This window comes from Myotis myotis, unplaced genomic scaffold (assembly GCF_014108235.1).
Source record: "Myotis myotis isolate mMyoMyo1 unplaced genomic scaffold, mMyoMyo1.p scaffold_m19_p_5, whole genome shotgun sequence".
In the NCBI taxonomy this organism is placed as follows: Eukaryota; Metazoa; Chordata; class Mammalia; order Chiroptera; family Vespertilionidae; genus Myotis; species Myotis myotis.
The window spans coordinates 110497633-110516848 of record NW_023416357.1 but is presented as its reverse complement, the minus strand read 5'-3'; the positions used below and the strand labels follow the sequence as shown (position 1 = coordinate 110516848).

Sequence of the window (19216 nt, the reverse complement as noted above, 5' to 3'; positions counted from 1 at the left end):
TAATCTTTCTTATATACAGTGCATGTCCAATGTGCTGTTTGATCTATGAACAAACACGTCTTTCTTTACATGGATCAAATTGCCCCCTCCCAGCCTTAAAGGAATCACATTCAGCACTGGTTCGAGGGCGTCTCGGGTCAGCATGCGGCATCTTCGATTCACAGATCACCGCCTCTGAAATGATGTCAGGGCTCACTGTTTCCCCGTTATCCAAATCAACAACAGTTTTTCTACCCCTTCAATTGCCTGTGGTCGTTGCTTTTTTCACACCCTGAGCAGCAGCAGCACTCTTGATGGCCTCTTTATGTTTTAAAATTGTGCTAATGATTGAAGTTTGGTTCAACAGCAGAGACATTTTTTTCTGTGAACAATTTGGTCAAGAAGGAATTGTTCGCGATGGGAGATGTGGGAGAAAGGCAGTTTGCCTGTAATTGATTCTTAGAAAGCTTAGATGAGAGCTAGCTTCATGTCTTTAATACCTTGAGTTTGTTCCCCCACAAAATGCTAGCTGTCCCCAATTACACCAAGAATCAAAGCCAAGATAACTTACACGACCGATGTCATCACACCTGGTTCTGCCCGCTCCCCAAGCTCATCACCCTCGTCTGTGCTTTCGTCAGATAGGTCTTCCATTCACCCAGAGGGCTGGCCTTCCTCCCGCCTCAGGCCTTCGCTTTGCTGTTCTGCAGGGAGAGCTGCCCCCAGGCTTCATTCACCCCTTTCCTCCCTTCTCTCACTGGTGAACTCGGATTTATCCTTCAGAACTACGCTAAGGGAACCATTCCCTGACTTTCTCAAGACCAGCTCAGTGCCTGGTACCACACACTCTCATCACACTTGGTGCTGCTCCTTGTATCACTTATGCAACGTTATTACTCATGTTCATCTTTCTGGGATTTGGTTACTGTGCCTACCACACGAGGCATTTCTTCCTTCTGCATTGGGAGTCCAATGCTGGGTAAACACTAGGACCTTGTCTGTGAGTGAAGGAAGGAAACAACAAGCCCAGCTCTTGCTTCTCTTTGGAGGAAGTGGTGTCAATCTCAACATACATTTTCTCTACAAACATTGCTTTCTGAATACGTCTTGAATCCACACCCTTCTCTTTGTCTGCACTGCTACCAACCTAGTCCAGGTAGCCTTCATCTCCCGCCTAAAGCCTCTCACAGCCCCTAGTGTTCTCATGCATCTCCTCCTAACCCTCTCCACACCTTTATTCTCCTACCAGCAGTTCTGCCTTCCCACTGCTCTTAGGATATCAGATCCTTCATATGCTTACAAGTCATTACTGTCTGGCCTTTGCCCAGCTCAACAAACTCCTCTCCCACAATGCCCGCCCTCCTCCCCACTCCAGCTTGTAGAAAGGACTTGAAGATTCTTCCCAAAAGAGCACAAATGGTGTGAGGACAGGGCATGAGAGATGGGAAGTGGTGACCATGATGGAGACTTGTCACCGGGGGGAGCTCCTAAGTTACATGAAGGATGTTCCTTTCTAGCCAAGGGCACAAGAGACCCAGTTGGCCCTTGACAGGGAGACGGGCACCTCTGAGAGGTAACCAGAGGGAAGAGAGAGAGAATGGGCAGAGCTCCAAGTAGGCTTGTGGATGTGGCACTGGAAAGTGAGGGGCCTTCCCTAAAACCTTCTATTTTCTTACTGATCTGAGTAGAGTGCTCAGCTGAGCCTGAGCGTGGAAAGAGGCGCGAGGAGACATAGGGCCCGGGATTGAGAGAATGAACTAAGAGGGCGTTACACCGAGCTGTCAGGACGGTTCCCAGCGCCTGTGGGAGGTTTGGCTTGTGATTCCATGAGGCCAGCCTGCCTCACAGTGATGCACATTTCTCCAGCGCTGGCTGAAGCTTGTGGCTTTGCCTGGTAAATGCTACAGGCGGAGAAGAGGGGGGAGGCGGAAGGATAAAGGAGCGAAGAGAGTCGGCATCAGAGCGAAGCGCCGTGGAGTCCAGGCCCCCAGAGGGGCCGCTAAAGGGCGCGTGCGCTGGGATCAGGAGCCCGCAGACCCTGTGCGCTCTGGGGAGGGAGCTAGGAGGACGGAAGCTGGAACTTGGCTTTCAGAGGGAACGCCTTCCCCCGAGTGTGGTGTAGAGCACGGGGCTTCCAGGGCTCTACCAGTTATGGGAGGAGGGAGAGCAGTGTTTGGACATTGACATCCTGGAAATGATGGCAGAGTCAGGGTGGAGGGCAAGTCTGCAGTGAAGAACGAAAGCCCTCGAGAGTAAAAGGGGGATGATCAGAGAACAGCAGCAACAGGAGGCAGGAGCAGATCAAGTCCACTGTCATGGGGTCCGGAGAACCTGGGGCAGGGCGTCCTGAAGGCAGGATGAGGAGACGAGACCCAGCAGAGGCACGGAGGACACCAGCCTGAGACTTGGCCCAGGACAGTGATGGCGAACCTTTTGAGCTCGGCGTGTCAGCATTTTGAAAAACCCTAACTTAACTCTGGTGCCGTGTCACATATAGAAATTTTCTGATCTTTGCAACCATAGTAAAACAAAGACTTATATTTTTGATATTTATTTTATATATTTAAATGCCATTTAACAAAGAAAAATCAACCAAAAAAATGAGTGTGTGTGTCACCTCTGACACGCGTGTCATAGGTTCGCCATCACTGGCCCAGGACAGTGTGCATAAGAGAAGACAGCTTTCCCTTGAGGGCTGCAGGGGAAGTGGCATCTGCGGGGACATAGACAGAAGCCGCAGAGCAAAGGTACACGCTGGTGAGCCTGGCAAGTTGCTCCAGAATACTTTTAAAGAATGTCACCAGTGCTCTCAAAAGTGTCCCCATTTAGAAAATAAAAGCTGTGGCCCCTAATCCCGCAGGCGGCTGGGGATGGGGCGGGTGCTGAGGCGGCAGTGGGGGGCTGTGCCGCGGCAGGGGATGCACCACCCCTGCAGCCTCTCCTGCCTTTCAGCAGAATAGCCCCCTTCCAGCCTCTCATCAAGCTCCCAAGCCCGTGAGGCTGAATCCTGAGTGCTTCATGCAGCCAAGCCCCTCTCCACCCCCAGCAAGCCCTACCCCCAGGCCAAGCGTGGGGAAGCTCAGGACTTGGTTGGAAGGTCTGTAAAGAGATTCTCCCAAAGGTCGGGGGCCTCTGAGGGGACCTTGCCAAAGGCGGCAGCCCCTACCTTGACTTTTCCAAACAAGTCCAATCCCCCAGGGTGTTTTGCTAGAATCTCTATGTTTAGTCTTTAAGAACTGACCTTGTAGAAGCATATACTTTCTCAAGGATGCTTACCCTGCTGATTGTATTTAGAGGTTAATTTGAGTTCAAGCTGTTGTTACAATAAAAGCCAATGAGGCAAGCGAACAGGACTGCTTTTATGACTAAAGTAAAAGAGTCCCTTAGCCTCTCTTACACAGAAACCTGTGTCTGAGTGAGCTGTTCATCAGCCGCACAGGGTCTGCCGGTCAGCCCAGCAGCCAAGGAAACCTCTTCCATCAGAATCCGAAACGAGGGTGTCAGCCCTGGGGGAGCCTACATTTCAGTGGGTAATCCTGCCAAGGAAACGCCTTTACTTTGAGTATAAAGAATGGATAGTGCAACTATAGGGTCAGGACCGATCAGAAGTTGCATAGATTAGAGGTGGGGATATGGGGGTATTTCCCCACATTGAAGCTGAGACTCACCTTTATTCTCCATCTTCATTCAGATGACCGAGCCAGCAGAATTAGGAAAAAAGGGGTGACTTTGAGGTTCTGGATAAACCTTCTTTAAGAACAAACTTACCTTGGCGCTTCTACGCAGGTAGCTGCGGCCAAATTTCTTGAGATTTTGGGAGGTTATGCTTCCGAAAGGCATTTTGTACCTCGCATCAGAGCTTAAGTTCAGGATTTGGATGGATGGGACATTGACCTCTGTGATCCCGAAGTATTTGAAGATACGTCCGTTTCTGGGTTCGTCTGCATCCACCAGGATGAAGAGGATCTGTTAAGCGGAAAGGATGTGAGAGACAGGAGAGGCATTTTAGGGAAGGGGTCCCTGGAGAGGAACGCATAGTGATGGGCGGGGACCACTCCAGACCCTCGGATTGTCGACAAGACTGTTACATGACAGCCCCGGCCGGTGTGGCTCAGCGGATAGAGCGCCGGCCTGCGGACTCAAGAGTCCCGGGTTTGATTCCGGTCAAGGGCATGTACCTGGGTTGCGGGCACATCCCCAGTGGGGAGTGTGCAGGAGGCAGCTGATCGATGTTTCTCTCTCATCAATGTTTCTAACTCTCTATCCCCTCTCCCTTCCTCTCTGTAAAAATCAATAAAATATATTTTTATAAAAAGACTGTTACATGACAAGGGGGGGGGAGAGGGGCACCGGGCTGCTTTGAAACCTTGAAACCATGCAGGGAACAGGGGCAAGTGGCCAGTTGGGAAAAACACAGGGGACAGGAGATAAGGGTCCTCTCAGAAAGTGGGGTGAGCAGACAAAGAAGCTGCAAGCATTTATCACCCCCAAAGAGACTCACTGGACTAGGTTTGGTCCATTCTAGAGAGAAAGGGATCCCCATTTGGGCCCCTCCCCAGGGGAGTTTGTATGCGCTTGCAATGAGCTTCCACACTTTTGCTTAAAGTCCTTCAGTCTGAGAATGTATTCTTCAGACTTCGTGAGACAAGAACCCGAAATGAGCGAGTCCCAGCTTGCGACTCGGGTATCGGAACCCAACCACACGTGTGTCTGCGGGTATTGGAGGCGAAGGAATTGAGTCCCTATGGAGAGAGAGAAATGGGGTCCGTGGTGGGAAAGCACAAACACAGGGTCCACAGCGCCCTGAGGCTTCCTACAGGCTCCCTTCCAGCAGGCAGGGCCCGCCCTACGCCCTGTGCACTGCCTGGCACCCCATCCCCACGCCTGTGCACTGCCTGGCACCCCATGCCCATGCCTGTGCACTGCCTGGCACCCCATCCCCACGCCCTGTGCACTGCCTGGCACCCCATCCACACGCCTGTGCACTGCCTGATACCCCATCCCCACGCCCTGTGCACTGCCTGGCACCCCATCCCCACGCCCTGTGCACTGCCTGGCACCCCATCCCCACGCCCTGTGCACTGCCTGGTACCCCATCCCCACGCCCAGTGCACTGCCTGGCACACCATCCCCACGCCCTGTGCACTGCCTGATACCCCATCCCCACACCCTGTGCACTGCCTGATACCACATCTCCACGCCCTGTGCACTGCCTGGCACCCCATCCAAAACCTGTGCACTGTCTGGCACCCCATCCCCACGCCCTGTACACTGCCTGGCACCGCATCCACACGCCTGTGCACTGCCTGGCACCCCATCCCCACACCCTGTGCACTGCCTGGCACCCCATCCACATGGTTGTGCACTGCCTGATACCCCATCCCCACACCCTGTGCACTGCCTGGCACCCCATCCCAACACCCTGTGCACTGCCTGGCACCCCATCCCCACGCCCTGTGCACTGCCTGGCACCCCATCCACACGCCTGTGCACTGCCTGATACCCCATCCCCACACCCTGTGCACTGCCTGATACCCCATCCCCACGCCCTGTGCAATGCCTGGCACCCCATCCACATGGTTGTGCACTGCCTGATACCCCATCCCCACACCCTGTGCACTGCCTGGCACCCCATCCCCACGCCTGTGCACTGCCTGGCACCCCATCCCCACGCCCTGTGCACTGCCTGGCACCCCATCCCCACGCCCTGTGCACTGCCTGGCACCCCATCCCCACGCTTGTACACTGCCTGGCACCCCATCCCCACGCCCTGTGCACTGCCTGGCACCCCATCCCCACTCCTGCGCACTGCCTGGCACCCCATCCCTACGCCCTGTGCACTGCCTGGCACCCCATCCCCACGCCCTGTGCACTGCCTGGCACCCCATCCCCACGCTTGTACACTGCTTGGCACCCCAACCCCATGCCCTGTGCACTGCCTGGCACCCTATCCCCACGCCTGTGCACTGTCTGGCCCCCATCCCCATGCCTGTGCACTGCCTGGCACCCCTCCCCACGCCTGTGCACTGCCTGGCACCCCATCCCCACACCCTGTGCACTGCCTGGCACCCCATCCCCACACCCTGTGCACTGCCTGGCACCCCAACCCCACACCCTGTGCACTGCCTGGCACCCCATCCCCACACCCTGTGCACTGCCTGGCACCCCATCCCCACGCCTGTGCACTGCCTGGCACCCCATCCCCATGCCTGTGCACTGCCTGGCACCCCAACCCCACGCCCTGTGCACTGCCTGGCACCCCATCCCCACGCCTGTGCACTGCCTGGCACCCCATCCCCACGTCCTGTGCACTGTCTGGCACCCCATCATCACGCCTGTGCACTGCCTGGCACCCCAACCCCACGTCCTGTGCTCTGTCTGGCACCCCATCCACATGCTTGTGCACTTCCTGATACCCCCTCCCCACGCCCTGTGCACTGCCTGGCACCCCATCCCCACGCCCTGTGCACTGCCTGGCACCCCATCCCCACGCCCTGTGCACTGCCTGGCACCCCACCCCCACGCCCTGTGCACTGCCTGATACCCCATCCCCACACCCTGTGCACTGCCTGGCACCCCATCCCCACACCCTGTGCACTGCCTGGCACCCCATCCCCACGCCCTGTGCACTGCCTGGCACCCATCCACACATGTAGGACGTCAGGCGGTCCTGAGCTTCCATCCCAGGTCCTTGAGCGAAACAAGAATTTCCCCTTTCTGTGCCAAGGTTTTGTTGTCTGTAAAGTGGTGATTTCATAGCTCCCATCTTATAGGGTGGCTATGAGAATTAAACAGGACCATGTATGTAAATGCTGCGTTCAGTGACTGGGAGGCAGAAAATGCTCAATACGTGTCAACTCGTTAGTATTCTAAATTCCTTCATAGCAAGGACATGCGTGACTTCACTCATTCATTCAGCAAACAGTCATGAAGCTTATGTTGTGGGGAAGGCCGACAGCAAATGAGGGAACAAACCGACAAATCCAGAGGGAGAGCAGTCAGACTGTGGTCAGTTCAATTACATCACAAACCGCCAAGAGTGACATGGTGTGAACCGGGAGGTGCAGTCACCTGCGCCGGCGCTGTGCCTGCAGCATAATCCGGGGGAATAACAAGCAGAATGGAGCATGAACCACTAAATAGGTTTGGGGCCTGGACGCTTCACTCCGTGTTTATTTGGGGTTACAAAGTTTTTCATTATTTTGTTTAAATTTCAGTCATTTTCTTCAAAGGAAAAAAAAATGCCTCTTGTAAAAATAAAGAGAAAAAGGAAGTCCATCACGCCCCAGTCTAGGTGGGTAACTGCAGGAGCACAAGCAGGATGCTTAGGAAAAACAGGTTGGTTTTGCGTGGTCCTTCTCTCTCTCTTTTTCTTTTTTTACTCAATCCCCCCCCCCCCCCGCGCACCTTCCCTCCTCCTACACTCCACCAGGGCTGTCAGGAGATGAGAGGATAAAAAAAGCTGTGAGACGTTCACATCATGGAATACTCCTCGGCTGTATAAAAGAAGGAAATCTTACCCTTTGCAATAGCATGGATGCACCTGGAGAGCACTATGCTAAGTGAAATAAGTGACAGAGAAAGACAAGAACCACATGACCTCACAGGCTCATAGAGGGAGAGCAGGCAGACAGCCCTGGTGGAGTGCAGGGGAAGGGGGGTGCGTAGGGGAGAGGGGGTGGAGGGATTGAGTAAAAAAAGAAAAAGAGAGAGAGAACTCATGGGCGTGGACAGTAGTGTGGTGATTGCAGAGGTGGAGTGGGTGGAGGTGGAATAGGGCATAAAGGAGATAAAAGGTGATGGGAAAATAAAATGAAAACAAATTTTTTTAAAGAAAAGAAAGAGTGAAGAAACAACTGACATCACACAAATACAAAGGACTGTAAAAAATATCGCAACCAACTATATGCCAACAAATGGGACAACCTGGGTGAAATGGACAAATTCGTACAAACATACAATCTTCCAAAACACAATCAAGAACATCAGAAAACTTGAATAGCCCAATAGCAACTAATGATATGTAAGCAGTAAGGAAAGAAAAAAAACTCCCAGCAAACCAACAAAAGTCCTGACCAGACGGCCTCACAGATGAATTTTACCAAACATTCAAAGATGAACTAACACCTATCCTCCTCAAACTATTTCAAAAAATTAGAGGAGGGTCCTGGCCAACATGGCTCAGGGGCCAGAGAGTCAGGCCCAAAGGGTCTCGGGTTCAATTCCCAGCCAAGGGCATTTAGCTGGGTGTGGGTTCAAGGCAGTGAATGTGGGAGGCAACCAATCGATGTCTCTCTCTCACATCAATGTCCTCTCTCTCTATTTCCTCTCTCCCTCTCTTCCATTCTCTCTAAAAATCAATGAAAAAAATAGCCTTGGGTGAGGATTAACGAACAAATAAATAAGAGAAAGGAAGGAAGGAAGGAAGGAAGGAAGGAAGGAAGGAAGGAAGGAAGGAAGGGAGGGAGGGAGGGAGGGAGGGAGGGAGGGAGGGAAAGAAAGAAAGAAAGAAAGAAAGAAAGAAAGAAAGAAAGAAAGAAAGAAAGAAAGAAAGAAAGAAAGGAAGGAAGGAAGGAAGGAAGGAAGGAAGGAAGGAAGGAAGGAAGAAAGGGAAAAGAAAGAAAAAGGGATACTTCCACGCTATATTTACAAGGCCAGAATTATCCTAATTCCAAGACCAGATAAAGACACTACAGAGAAAGAAAATTACAGGCAAATATCCCTCATGAACATAGATGCTAAAGTCCTCAACAAAATATTAGTAAACTGGACCCAGAAAAATATTAAAACATCAAACACTATGATCAAGTGGGACTTATTCTAGGGATGCAAGGCTGTTACAATATTCACAAATCAATAAATGTGATACATCACATAAACAACAAGAAAGATGAAAATCATATGATCATATCAATAGATGCAGAAAAAGCATTCAATAAAATACAGCACCCATTTATGATTAAAAACTCTAACCAAAGTGAGAATAAAGAGACCAGACTTACTCTGACCAGTTTGGCTCACTGGATAGAGTGTTGCCCTGCAGACTCAAGGGTCCCAGGTTTAATTCCAGTCAAGGGCATGTACCTTGGTTGTGGGCACATCCCCAGTAGGAAGTATGCAGGAGGCAGCTGATCGATGTTTCTCTCTCATTGATGTTTCTAACACTCTATCCCTCTTCCTTCCTCTCCGTAAAAAATCAATAAAATATATTTTTTTAAAAAGAGAGACCATACTTCAACATAAAGACCATATATGAAAAACCTACAGCCACCATCATACTCAATGGGCAAAAAGGAAAGGGACAAGACAGGGTTGTCCGCTTTCACCACTCTTATTCAACATAATACTGGAAGTCCTAGCCACAGGGATCAGAGAAGAAGAAGAAATAAAACGCATCCAAATTGGAAAGGAGAAAATAAAACTCTCATTATTCACAGATGACATGACATTATATATAGAAAACCCTAGAGACTCCACCAAGAAACTACTAGATCTAATAAATTATTTTGGCAAAGTAGCAGGATACAAAATCAATATCCTAACATCAATTGCATTTCTATACACCAATAATGAACTATCAGAAAGAGAAACTAAGAAAACAATCCCATTTACTACTGCAACAAAAAAAAAATAAGGTAACTAGGAATAAATTTAATCAAGTATGTAAATAACCTGGACTTGGAAAAGTATAGGACATTGGAGAAAGAAACTGAGAAATATACAAATAAGTGGGAGCATATACCATGTTCATGGATTGGAATCATTAACATGATTAAAATGTCCATACTACCCAAAGCAATCTATAGAATCAACACAAACCCTATTAAAATACCAATGGCATATTTCACAGATCTAGAACAAATATTCCAAAAATTTCTATGGAACCAAAAAAGACCCTGCATAGCTACAACAACTTTGAGAAAGAAGAACAAAGTTGGAGAAATCACATACTGGATATCAAATTATACTACAAACCACTGTAATCAAAACTGCCTGGTACTGGCACAAGAACAGATTATATATATATATATATATATATATATATATATATATATATATATTAAAGGTCCGGTGCACAAAAATTTTTGCATTCGGGGGCAGGGGGCGGGGTGGTCCCTCAACCCCTGCCTGTGCCCTCTCGCAGTCTGAGACCCCTTGGGGGATGACCACCTGCTGGCTCAGGCCTGCTCCCCAGGGGAAAGGGCCTAAGCTGGCAGTCAGACAACCCTCTGGCAGCCCAGGAGCCCTCAGGGGATGTCCACTTGCCAATGGGGAGCAAGCCTAAGCTGCAGTCGGACATTCTTAGCGCTGCTGAGGAGGCAGGAGAGGCTCCCGCCACCACTGCTATGCTGGCAGCATCAGCCTTGCTTGTGGCTGAGCAGAGCTCCCCCTGTGGGAGTGCACTGAACACCAGGGGGCAGCTCCTGCATTGAGAGTCCGCCCCCTGGTGGTCAGTGTGTGTCATAGTGACCAGTCATTCCCAGTCATTCTGCTGTTAGGGTCAATTTGCATATTACCCTTTTATTATATAGGATAGAGGCCTGGTGCATGGGTGGGGGCCAGCTGGTTTGCCCTGAAGGGTGTCCCGGATCAGGGTGGGGGTCCTACTTGGGTGCCTGGCCAGCCTGGGTGAAGGGCTGAGGGCCGTTTTCAGACTGGCCACAGCCCCTTCAGGGCTCGGGTGCCTGGCCAGTCTGGGTGAGGGGCTGATGGCTGTTTGCAGGCTGGCCAAGCCCCCCAGTGGGGACCCTCACCCCATGAGGGTATGGCCAGCCTGGGTGAGGGGCTGATGGCTGTTTTCAGGCTGGCCATGGCCACCAGCCACCCAAACTCCCAGTGTAGGCTGGCTGGAAGCAGGTATCTGGGATTTATTTATCTTCTATAATTAAAACTTTCTTGCCTTGAGCGGAAGCCACAGCCGGCCAGGGCAGGTGGGAAGCTTGGCTTCCTCCATCACCGGGGAAACCAAGCCTCCTGCTTGCTCCAGCTCCGTGGCTGCCAGCTGCCATTTTGGTTGGGTTAATTTGCATATAGTCACTCTGATTGGTTGGTGGGCAAGGCTTGGACGTAACAAAGGTGCGGTCAATTTGCATGTTTCTATTTTATTAGATTATATATATATTCAACCCATGCCTCTATGTTCAATTAATATTACATAAAAGGGACAAGAGCATACAATGGAGTAAAGACAGTCTGTTCAATAAATGATATTGGGAAATTGGATAGATATATGCAAAAAAAATGAAACTAGACCACCAACTTACACCACACACAAGAATAAACTACAAATGGAGAAAATCCCAGAAGACATAGGCAGTAAAATCTCAAACCTCTCTCATAGCAATATTTTTGTTGATATATCTCCTCCGTTGAGGGAAACAAAGGAAAAACTGAACAAATGGGACTACATCAAACTAAAAAATTTCTTCACAGCAAACGAAACCATCAACAAAGTGAAAAGAGAACCCACTGTAGGGGAGAACATGTTCACCAATGATACACCTGATAAAGGATTAATATCAAAAATATATAAAAACTTATCCAACTCAACACCAGGAAGACAAACAATACCATTAAAAATGGGCAAAATAGACACTTCTCCAAAGAGGATATATAGATGGCCAATAAACATGAATAAAATGCTCAGTGTCACTGATCATCAGAGAGATGTAAATTAAAATGACAATGATATATCACCTCACACCTCCCAGATGGCGACCATCAACAAACAACAGTCCTGGCGAGGATGTGGAGAAAATGGAACCCTAATGCACTGTTGCGGGGAATGCAGGCTGGTATAGTCACTGTGGGAAACAATATGGAGTTTCCTCAAAAAACTCAAAATGGAACTGCCATTTACCTAGTGACCCAACTTCTGGGACTACATCCTAAGAATCCTGAAACACCCATCAGAAAGAATATATGCACCCCTGTGTTCATAGCAGCACAATTTACAATAGCTGAGATCTGGACACAGCCCCAGTGTCCATTGGTAGATGAATGGATCAAACAACTGTGGTACCATTACACAGTGGCATATTACACAGCTTTAAAAAGGAGGGAACCCTTAACGTTTGTGATGGTAAGGATGGTCCTGGAGGTTATGCTAAGCAAAATAAGACCCCGAATACCTACAACTGTTCGGGATCAGAGAAAGACAAATACCATATGATCTCACATATATGTGGAATCTAGCATAATAAACTGGTGAACAAAAGAGAACCAAAAGCATGGATATATGGGACAAACTGACAGATGTCAGAGGGGAGAGGAAGGGGGAAGGGGTAGACAGGATGAAAGAAGGTGAAAAGAATAGCCAAAGAACATATATGCATACCCCAGGGACAAGACAGTGATGTGGTTACAACCAGAGGGAGAGGAGGATGGAATCTGGGGAGAGGAGAGCAACAGGGAGTAAAAAGAGGGGACATCTGTAATGTCAACAATTAGAAAAAGAAGATTAAAAATTAAATAGCAAAGAATACATAGGACTGAAATGCAAAACAGTAAAATGGAATGTAAATTAATATGCAACTTATTTCTGGCTTAATTTATAATCAGCAAGATAAGTAAATGGCATCAGGGTCGACATGTCTAGGGTCATCATCCAGGAGCCCCAAGAAAGAATGGTGCCATAGAACCAAGATGGTGGCCCAGGTAGACGCCAGTACTCACCCGCAACCACATCAAAGTACAACTAAAACACAGAACAACCATCACTCAGAACTGCCGGAAAGCTACCTGAATGGAAATTCTACAACTAGAGAAGTAAGAATAAACCACATTGAGGCTGGTAGGAGGGAAGAGGCACAGAATGGACTGGTCCAACACCCACATGTGACATTTTTTTAATAGGAAGGGCCTCCCGTGAGGAGCAAGGGGTCCCAGCCCCATACTAGTCCCCCAGCCCAGGGTTCTGGTGTTGGGAAGAGAAGACCCTGTAACTTTAGGCTATAAAAACCAGCGGGGATTGTGGCTGAGTGACACGGAGGCTGCCGCATTCCCAGGTGTTCCTCTTAAAGGGCCAGCACATGAACTTACAAGGTCCTGCCTCCTCTAACCTCCAGTGCCAGGTGGCAGCTTTGGGGGAATCCAGGGACATACAAGGAGGAACTGGATGGTCTGCCATCAGGGCAGGAACTTGGGGCAGCTATCTCCCAGAGAGGGGTGCTCACAAGGGTCATTGTTCCTGTGCTGGTGCCTCCCCCATTGCAGAACTGACTGGCAGCCATATCTGAGTCTCCATCAGCATGATCCACACTGCTCAATCCACCCTGGTGATTCCCTGAGACCCTGCTCCATCCAACTTGCAGCCCCACCTACTGTTTGCAGCTGCTTTTCCATATGAATGGCCTGTCCTGGCTCAGGCTTCAGACTTTGCTTAAATCTCTTAAACAAGTAACAACTGGAGTCAGCGTGCCCCAAGCCTATCAATAAGAGACCCAAGACCCAGCACCAGCACCAGCCTACCTTGTTCACAGCTGGGCCTCATCTGGACATTCTGTAGCCCAATATAAGTAGCAGCCATCTGCAGATCTCTCTGTAGCTCCAGCCCAGTGGCCCCAGGCAGAGGCTGACTTTGCACCTCCCAAGAGGCCCCAAAGCCAATGCACCCGGTGGACAACTTCAGACCACACCAGATTACAACTCTACACATCCACAGGGACACACTTAATCCCCACTGAAGCAAGTCCTGCTCCATAGGGGTGACTCCTGCACAGCAGCTCTTCACTGTCATCGCAGCTGGTCCTCAGAGCCAATTGGCCTGGAGGTCAACTCCTCCCAGTGATGCCAACAGCAATCAAGGCTCAACTACAACAAGACTGTGCACACAGCCCACATGGGGATGCACCTAGAGTGCCCAGCTCAGGTACTAGGGAGGCTAAGCCACTGGGCCCTACAGGACACCTACTACACTAGGCTACTTTGCCAAGTCCAGAAGACAGCAGAAGGAGGAGAAGAAGAAGGAGAAGGAGAAGGAGAAGGAGAAGGAGAAGGAGAAGGAGAAGGAGAAGGAGAAGGAGAAGGAGAAGGGGAAGGAGAAGGAGAAAGGGAAGGAGAAGGAGAAGGAGAAGGAGAAGGAGAAGGAGAAGGGGAAGGGAAGGGGAAGGGGAAGGGGAGGGGAAGGGGAAGGGGAAGGGGAAGGGGAAGGGGAAGGAGAAGGAGAAGGAAAAGGAGGAGAAGGAGAAGGAGAAAAAGATAAAAAATATGACAATAAAATGGCAATAAATGCATATCTACCAAAAATTGAATCTAAAAATCAAAATAAATGAAAAAATCTAGTGAATAAAATAAAACTGATGAATAAAATAGAATTAGCCCTAGCTGGTTTGGCTCAATGGGTGGAGCATTGGCCTGTGGACTGAAGGGTCCCAGGTTTGATTCCAGCCAAGGGCACATGCCCGGATTGTGGGCTCAATCCCTAGTCGGGGGCGTGAAGGAGGCAACTGATCACTGATTCTCTCTCATCATTGATGTTTCTGTCTTTCTCTCTCTCTTTCCCTTCCTCTCTGAAATCAATAAAACTACATTTTGGAGTAAAAAATAGAATTAGATGCATGCAAACATGGAACAGACTGACAAATCTCAAAGGGAAGGTGTGGATTAGCCAAAGATTATATACGCATATATGCATTACCTATGGACACAGACAATAGGATGGTAAGGCCTGGGGTGGGGTGGGAACCAGGTGGAGGGGCAATGGGGGAAAAGAGGAACATCTGTAATACTCTCAACAATAAAGATTTTTTAAAAATTAAAACATAAATGAAGAATGGTGCCGCACAGACCTTGTTTTGGAACTCCTCCAAGGCCAGCTTGTAATGCTGCATGATCGCACCGAACGACTTGCAGCTTTTGGAGGCAAAAAGCAGCATGTGATTCCGGATGTGCAGCTCATAAATCAGATCCTTACTCTGGAACGCAAGCACACGGGTCATGCCCTGCCCACAGCTGCCCAGCTGCCCCTCTCCGGGGAGCTCCGCTCGCTGACCTCAGAGCTGTACTCAATGACGAAGCCTGTGAGGTGCTGTCGTATGACTTGATTGAGGACAAGCTTGTTGGTGCTGTCATTAATAAGCTCCTGGCGGCTCTCTATTCTCCCCTGGAACAAAAGGAAGCATTGGTGGCGGCAGCTTCCATGACATAGGCTCTTAACCTCCAGAGTGCCAGGGAGCGGGATCTCACTCCTCCTGTCTTTCCCCAAAAGTGTGGGAAGCGCTATCGTGCTCCTCCTGCAGTGTCACTATTAGATGCTAGTAGTTCACTCTTTATTGACAGATGGCACCTAAGTGCAGATTACTTATGATGCCGAATGTTTGTAGTTCTAAAATTGACCACTGGCATTTATCTGCCTAATTTTCATAATTTTTTTCCGAAACTGCTGTAAAATCAGCAAATATGCCTTGGCAATTTTAGCATATTTTCTAGGATATTGGTTGGCACTCAAAGGGTTAATAAACAAAAGGAAGCCCCTGGTAGCAATGTAATCCAATAATCCAGGCACTTCAGACTAAGGGGAGCCGGGCGATTGGCCTGGGGGCCATGTGTATGTGGCAGCATGAAAATCTCTGAGCCACAAAGGCAAGGAGTGTAGTTGACTGACACCCCAGCTGCCTTGCTCTGAAGTCCAGCAGTGTCTCAGGCTATGCTGAGCGGCTCTTGACCAATGACTGAATGTGTCAGGGGTATGAGGGCAAACCCATTTCTGGGACATGCAAGATACTCTGCTAAGGGCCTTTGATAATTTTTCTAAGAACTCCACTGCAGTCAGGGACTCCTCCCTTCCCTCTTCCCTCCTTCCTCCCTCCTTCCCTCCCTTCCTTCCTTCCTTCTCTCCTTCCTTCTGTCCTCTTTTCCTCCTTTCCCCCTTCTCCCTTCCCTCCTTCCTTCCTTCCTCCTTTCCTTCCTTCCTTCTGTCCTTTTTTCTTCCCTTCCCCCTTTCCTTCCTTCTTTCTTTCCTTTCTTCCTTCCTTCCTTCCTTCCTTCCTTCCTTCCTTCCTTCCTTCCTTCCTTCCTTCCCTCCCTCCCTCCTTCCTTCCTTCCTTCCTTCCTTCCTTCCTTCCTTCCTTCCTTCGGGTCAGGCCTCCATCAAGTCTTAAGGGTCTCTGTGTTGTCCCTAATCTATGCCTGTTTATCCTGCTTGACGACTTCTTCTCAGAAGGACCTGGGTCAGTGGAGGGATACTACAATTCTCTGTAGCCCAGGATCAAAGTCTGAGTGTGGGGAAGGAGAAAGAATCTGTCATCTCCTAATGTCTCTCTTTTTTTAATCTCCTTCTCTTCTCTCCACCAATCCCACCCTCTCCATACCTGTTTCCTGGACTCCTGAAAAAATTCCTAATGGTCTTCTAATGTCTCCCCTCGCTGACCTCCAGTCCACCCCCACATTTCAGCCACAGTGAGTTGTTAGGATGCAAGTCTGATAGTGTCATTCTTTTGCTTAAACACTTCATAGACCCTTTTGTCCTCTAGATAAAGTCCAGTCTTTTCTGGTCCTAAACCTATTCTAATAGTGCGAACGAGGCTTACTGAGATCTCATGTCGCACCAGCCACCACTCTGAACATGTTAGATGCCCTAACTCATTCAGCCCTCAGAACACCTCCTTGATCTGTACACTGTGATTCCTCCTGCTTCACCATGAGGAAATCGAGGCACAGAACAGTGAAGTGACTTGCCTAAGGTCTCTAAGCTGGGAGAGGGGGGCCCCCCTCTCGGTCCAACACATGCAGTCTGATGCCAGGGCCCATGCCCTTAACCATTCAATAGGCCACATCTCTCCCAAATGCATTTTCCAAGTTGGCTCCTTGGGTTTGGTTTTGTCATGGGGTTTTACTGCAGACCTGTTACATTTTTATGTGGTCCAAATGTATCAGTATTTATTTTCCTTGTTTCTGGAGTTTCTGCAATGCTTTATAAAGAACTTTCCCACAAAGCAAACGCCCCTGTGGTATCTCATAGTCTCATTGTTATATTTTTAAATCAGGGATCAACCTGAAATTTAGTTTGGTGAAAGGAGTGATATATGAATTTAGTTTTAGGGTTTTGCTTTCAATGGCTATCCAATTCTCTCAACACTTGTCATTGAATAACATATATTTCTCTATTAATCTAAGATATCATATAGTAAATCCCCATATGTATTTGGATCTATTTCTGGACTGTGTCGTCCCATTCAAGAAAAACAAATCAAGTTATTTTATTCTCTGAATTAAAGCTTTTCAGTGATTTCCATGGGCTCATATTCTTCTCTAAAAGTCAATCAGATCTGGGTATGATTCTACCTACCCCCTGTGTGGCCTTGGGCAAGTAACTTAACCTCTCTGAGCCACATCTATAAGTAACATGGTTATTGTAAGGATTTGGCTTTGTGTGGGGAGGGAGTAAGGTATGTTCCAGGAACCAGACCACAATGGAACTTTGTGTGAAGACCAAAATGCTCTGTGACTCTAGCTGCCCAATGAAGTAACCACTATCCACATGACGCTAGTTGGATTGAGGAACTAACATTTTAATGTAAATAGTCACAAATGGCCAGCAGCTGCCATGCTGGAGAGCTCAGATATAGATCCCAGAGGGGACGGAGGAGGGTGTAATAGGTCTCATTAAGGACTTGAGTCTTTATCCTATATAATAGGATTAATAATAGGAAACCACTAATGGGCTTTCAGGGAGGAGGAGGGAATGATCTATAGATTTGAATTTTTGAAAGGCTGCTCAACAGAGGACAAAAGAGAATGTGGCAGATCAGTTGGATGGATGTTGCATTGGGCTGTGGAAAATAATGGTCACTTCATCTAGAAAGGAAGCAGTAGAGAAAAATGGATAGATGCGAGGGATCTTTGAATTTAAATCAATAGTGTTGGAGTGATGACTTGGTTATGAGGGATGGAGAAGAGGGAGGTGTAGAATGATGCCTGGCTGTCTGGCTTTGCTCAGACGGGTAATGGGAGAGATGGTGGTACCATTCGAGAGAGAAAAATACCTTGGACGAGGACTCATAGGGGAGATTAAGACTGGCCATGTTGAGACATCTGGTGATGGGTGCAATAGGTCTGGAGAAAAGAGACATCTGACTGGAGTATGGAGGCTTGTAAGCCACTGGGTATCTGGATAGTAACTGCTGACAGACGTGGATGAAGGTGGGTGGAGCAGAAGAAAGCACAAGGCAGAAGACTGGGACTTAATAACACTTACTTGTTGAAGAAAGGAGGATGAGCTTATAGGGGGAGGGCTACAAAGGCCAGAAAAACATCAGAAAACTGATTTTGCAAAAGCCAACTTGTCCAATGGCACTTAGCTCATAAGTGGCAGAACCAGAATTGGTACCCAAAACCCATACATACATGTGCTGTCCCCTATTTTGAACTAGAGACCCCTCTGTAGCAATGGCTCAAAGACCTACCTTTTTGAACACCAGAACACTGTCAAGGGTGACATGAAAACGCCCGATGGCATTACTAATCAACATCACTCCAAACGTCAGCTCTGGGAAGTCTTTGATCACATCATAGAACAACTCTGCTACTTCTTCTTCTAAATCCTGTTTGGGGAAGGACATATGGTAAGGTTTTGGTAGAAATGCAAGATGCTGGCTCATCTAAGGTCAAGGTGGAAGTGGTGACCAATTTGTCTCCTTACCTTTCCAACTTTTGAGGTTTTGCTGAGTCACCTCAATCCCATTTTATGGATGTTTCATACCCAGAATACTTTCATGGCCATGACTAAGGCCAAAATAGGCAAATCCACAGAGATGAGTGGAGAGAGCTGATCCCATAGACCTTCCCCACGTATTAGAGGGGTTGGGACTTGGTAACATATATTCCTTAGTTGCTTTCATTGATTGGCCACATGTAGTATCAAATATAAATTTGGTATCAAGATATGGCTGTAGCTTCAGCTTCATTTTTTAGCTTAAAAAAAATTGAGGCCATAAAACACTGTCAAAAAGTGGGATGGGCAAGAGAGGTAGCTCTCCCAGGGGTAGACTCAATGTCAGGGTTGCCTTCACTGGCAAAAGGGGAGGAATCATCCAAGTTACAGGAAATGAGTGAAGATGTAAAGAAACCCATTCTCCAAATGGGGAAACAATTTGCAAATTAGTGGTTATTCGATGCTGTTTTAACAGACCCCCAAATGATCAATTATGCCATCAAACCACCTCAGTCTCCTCTCTCCACCCTGCCCACCTCTCTCATCAGCTTCCCCTACCCCGTTCAGCTTTCTTTTTCTCTCTTC

General features: G+C 48.6%; 1 protein-coding gene across 1 annotated transcript in view; it reads right to left on the bottom strand.

Annotated features, from left to right (window-relative positions):
- PDILT (protein disulfide isomerase like, testis expressed) overlaps positions 1-19216 on the bottom strand; it is a 36272-nt gene that overhangs the window by 5811 nt on the left and 11245 nt on the right. Inside the window, exons 4-7 of the mRNA XM_036307973.1 lie at positions 18384-18521; positions 14972-15082; positions 14769-14894; positions 3748-3945 (exon numbers count right to left, since the gene is read on the bottom strand). Of these exons, the coding sequence (XP_036163866.1) occupies positions 3748-3945; positions 14769-14894; positions 14972-15082; positions 18384-18521 (573 nt within the window). The remainder of the gene's footprint in view (positions 1-3747; positions 3946-14768; positions 14895-14971; positions 15083-18383; positions 18522-19216) is intronic.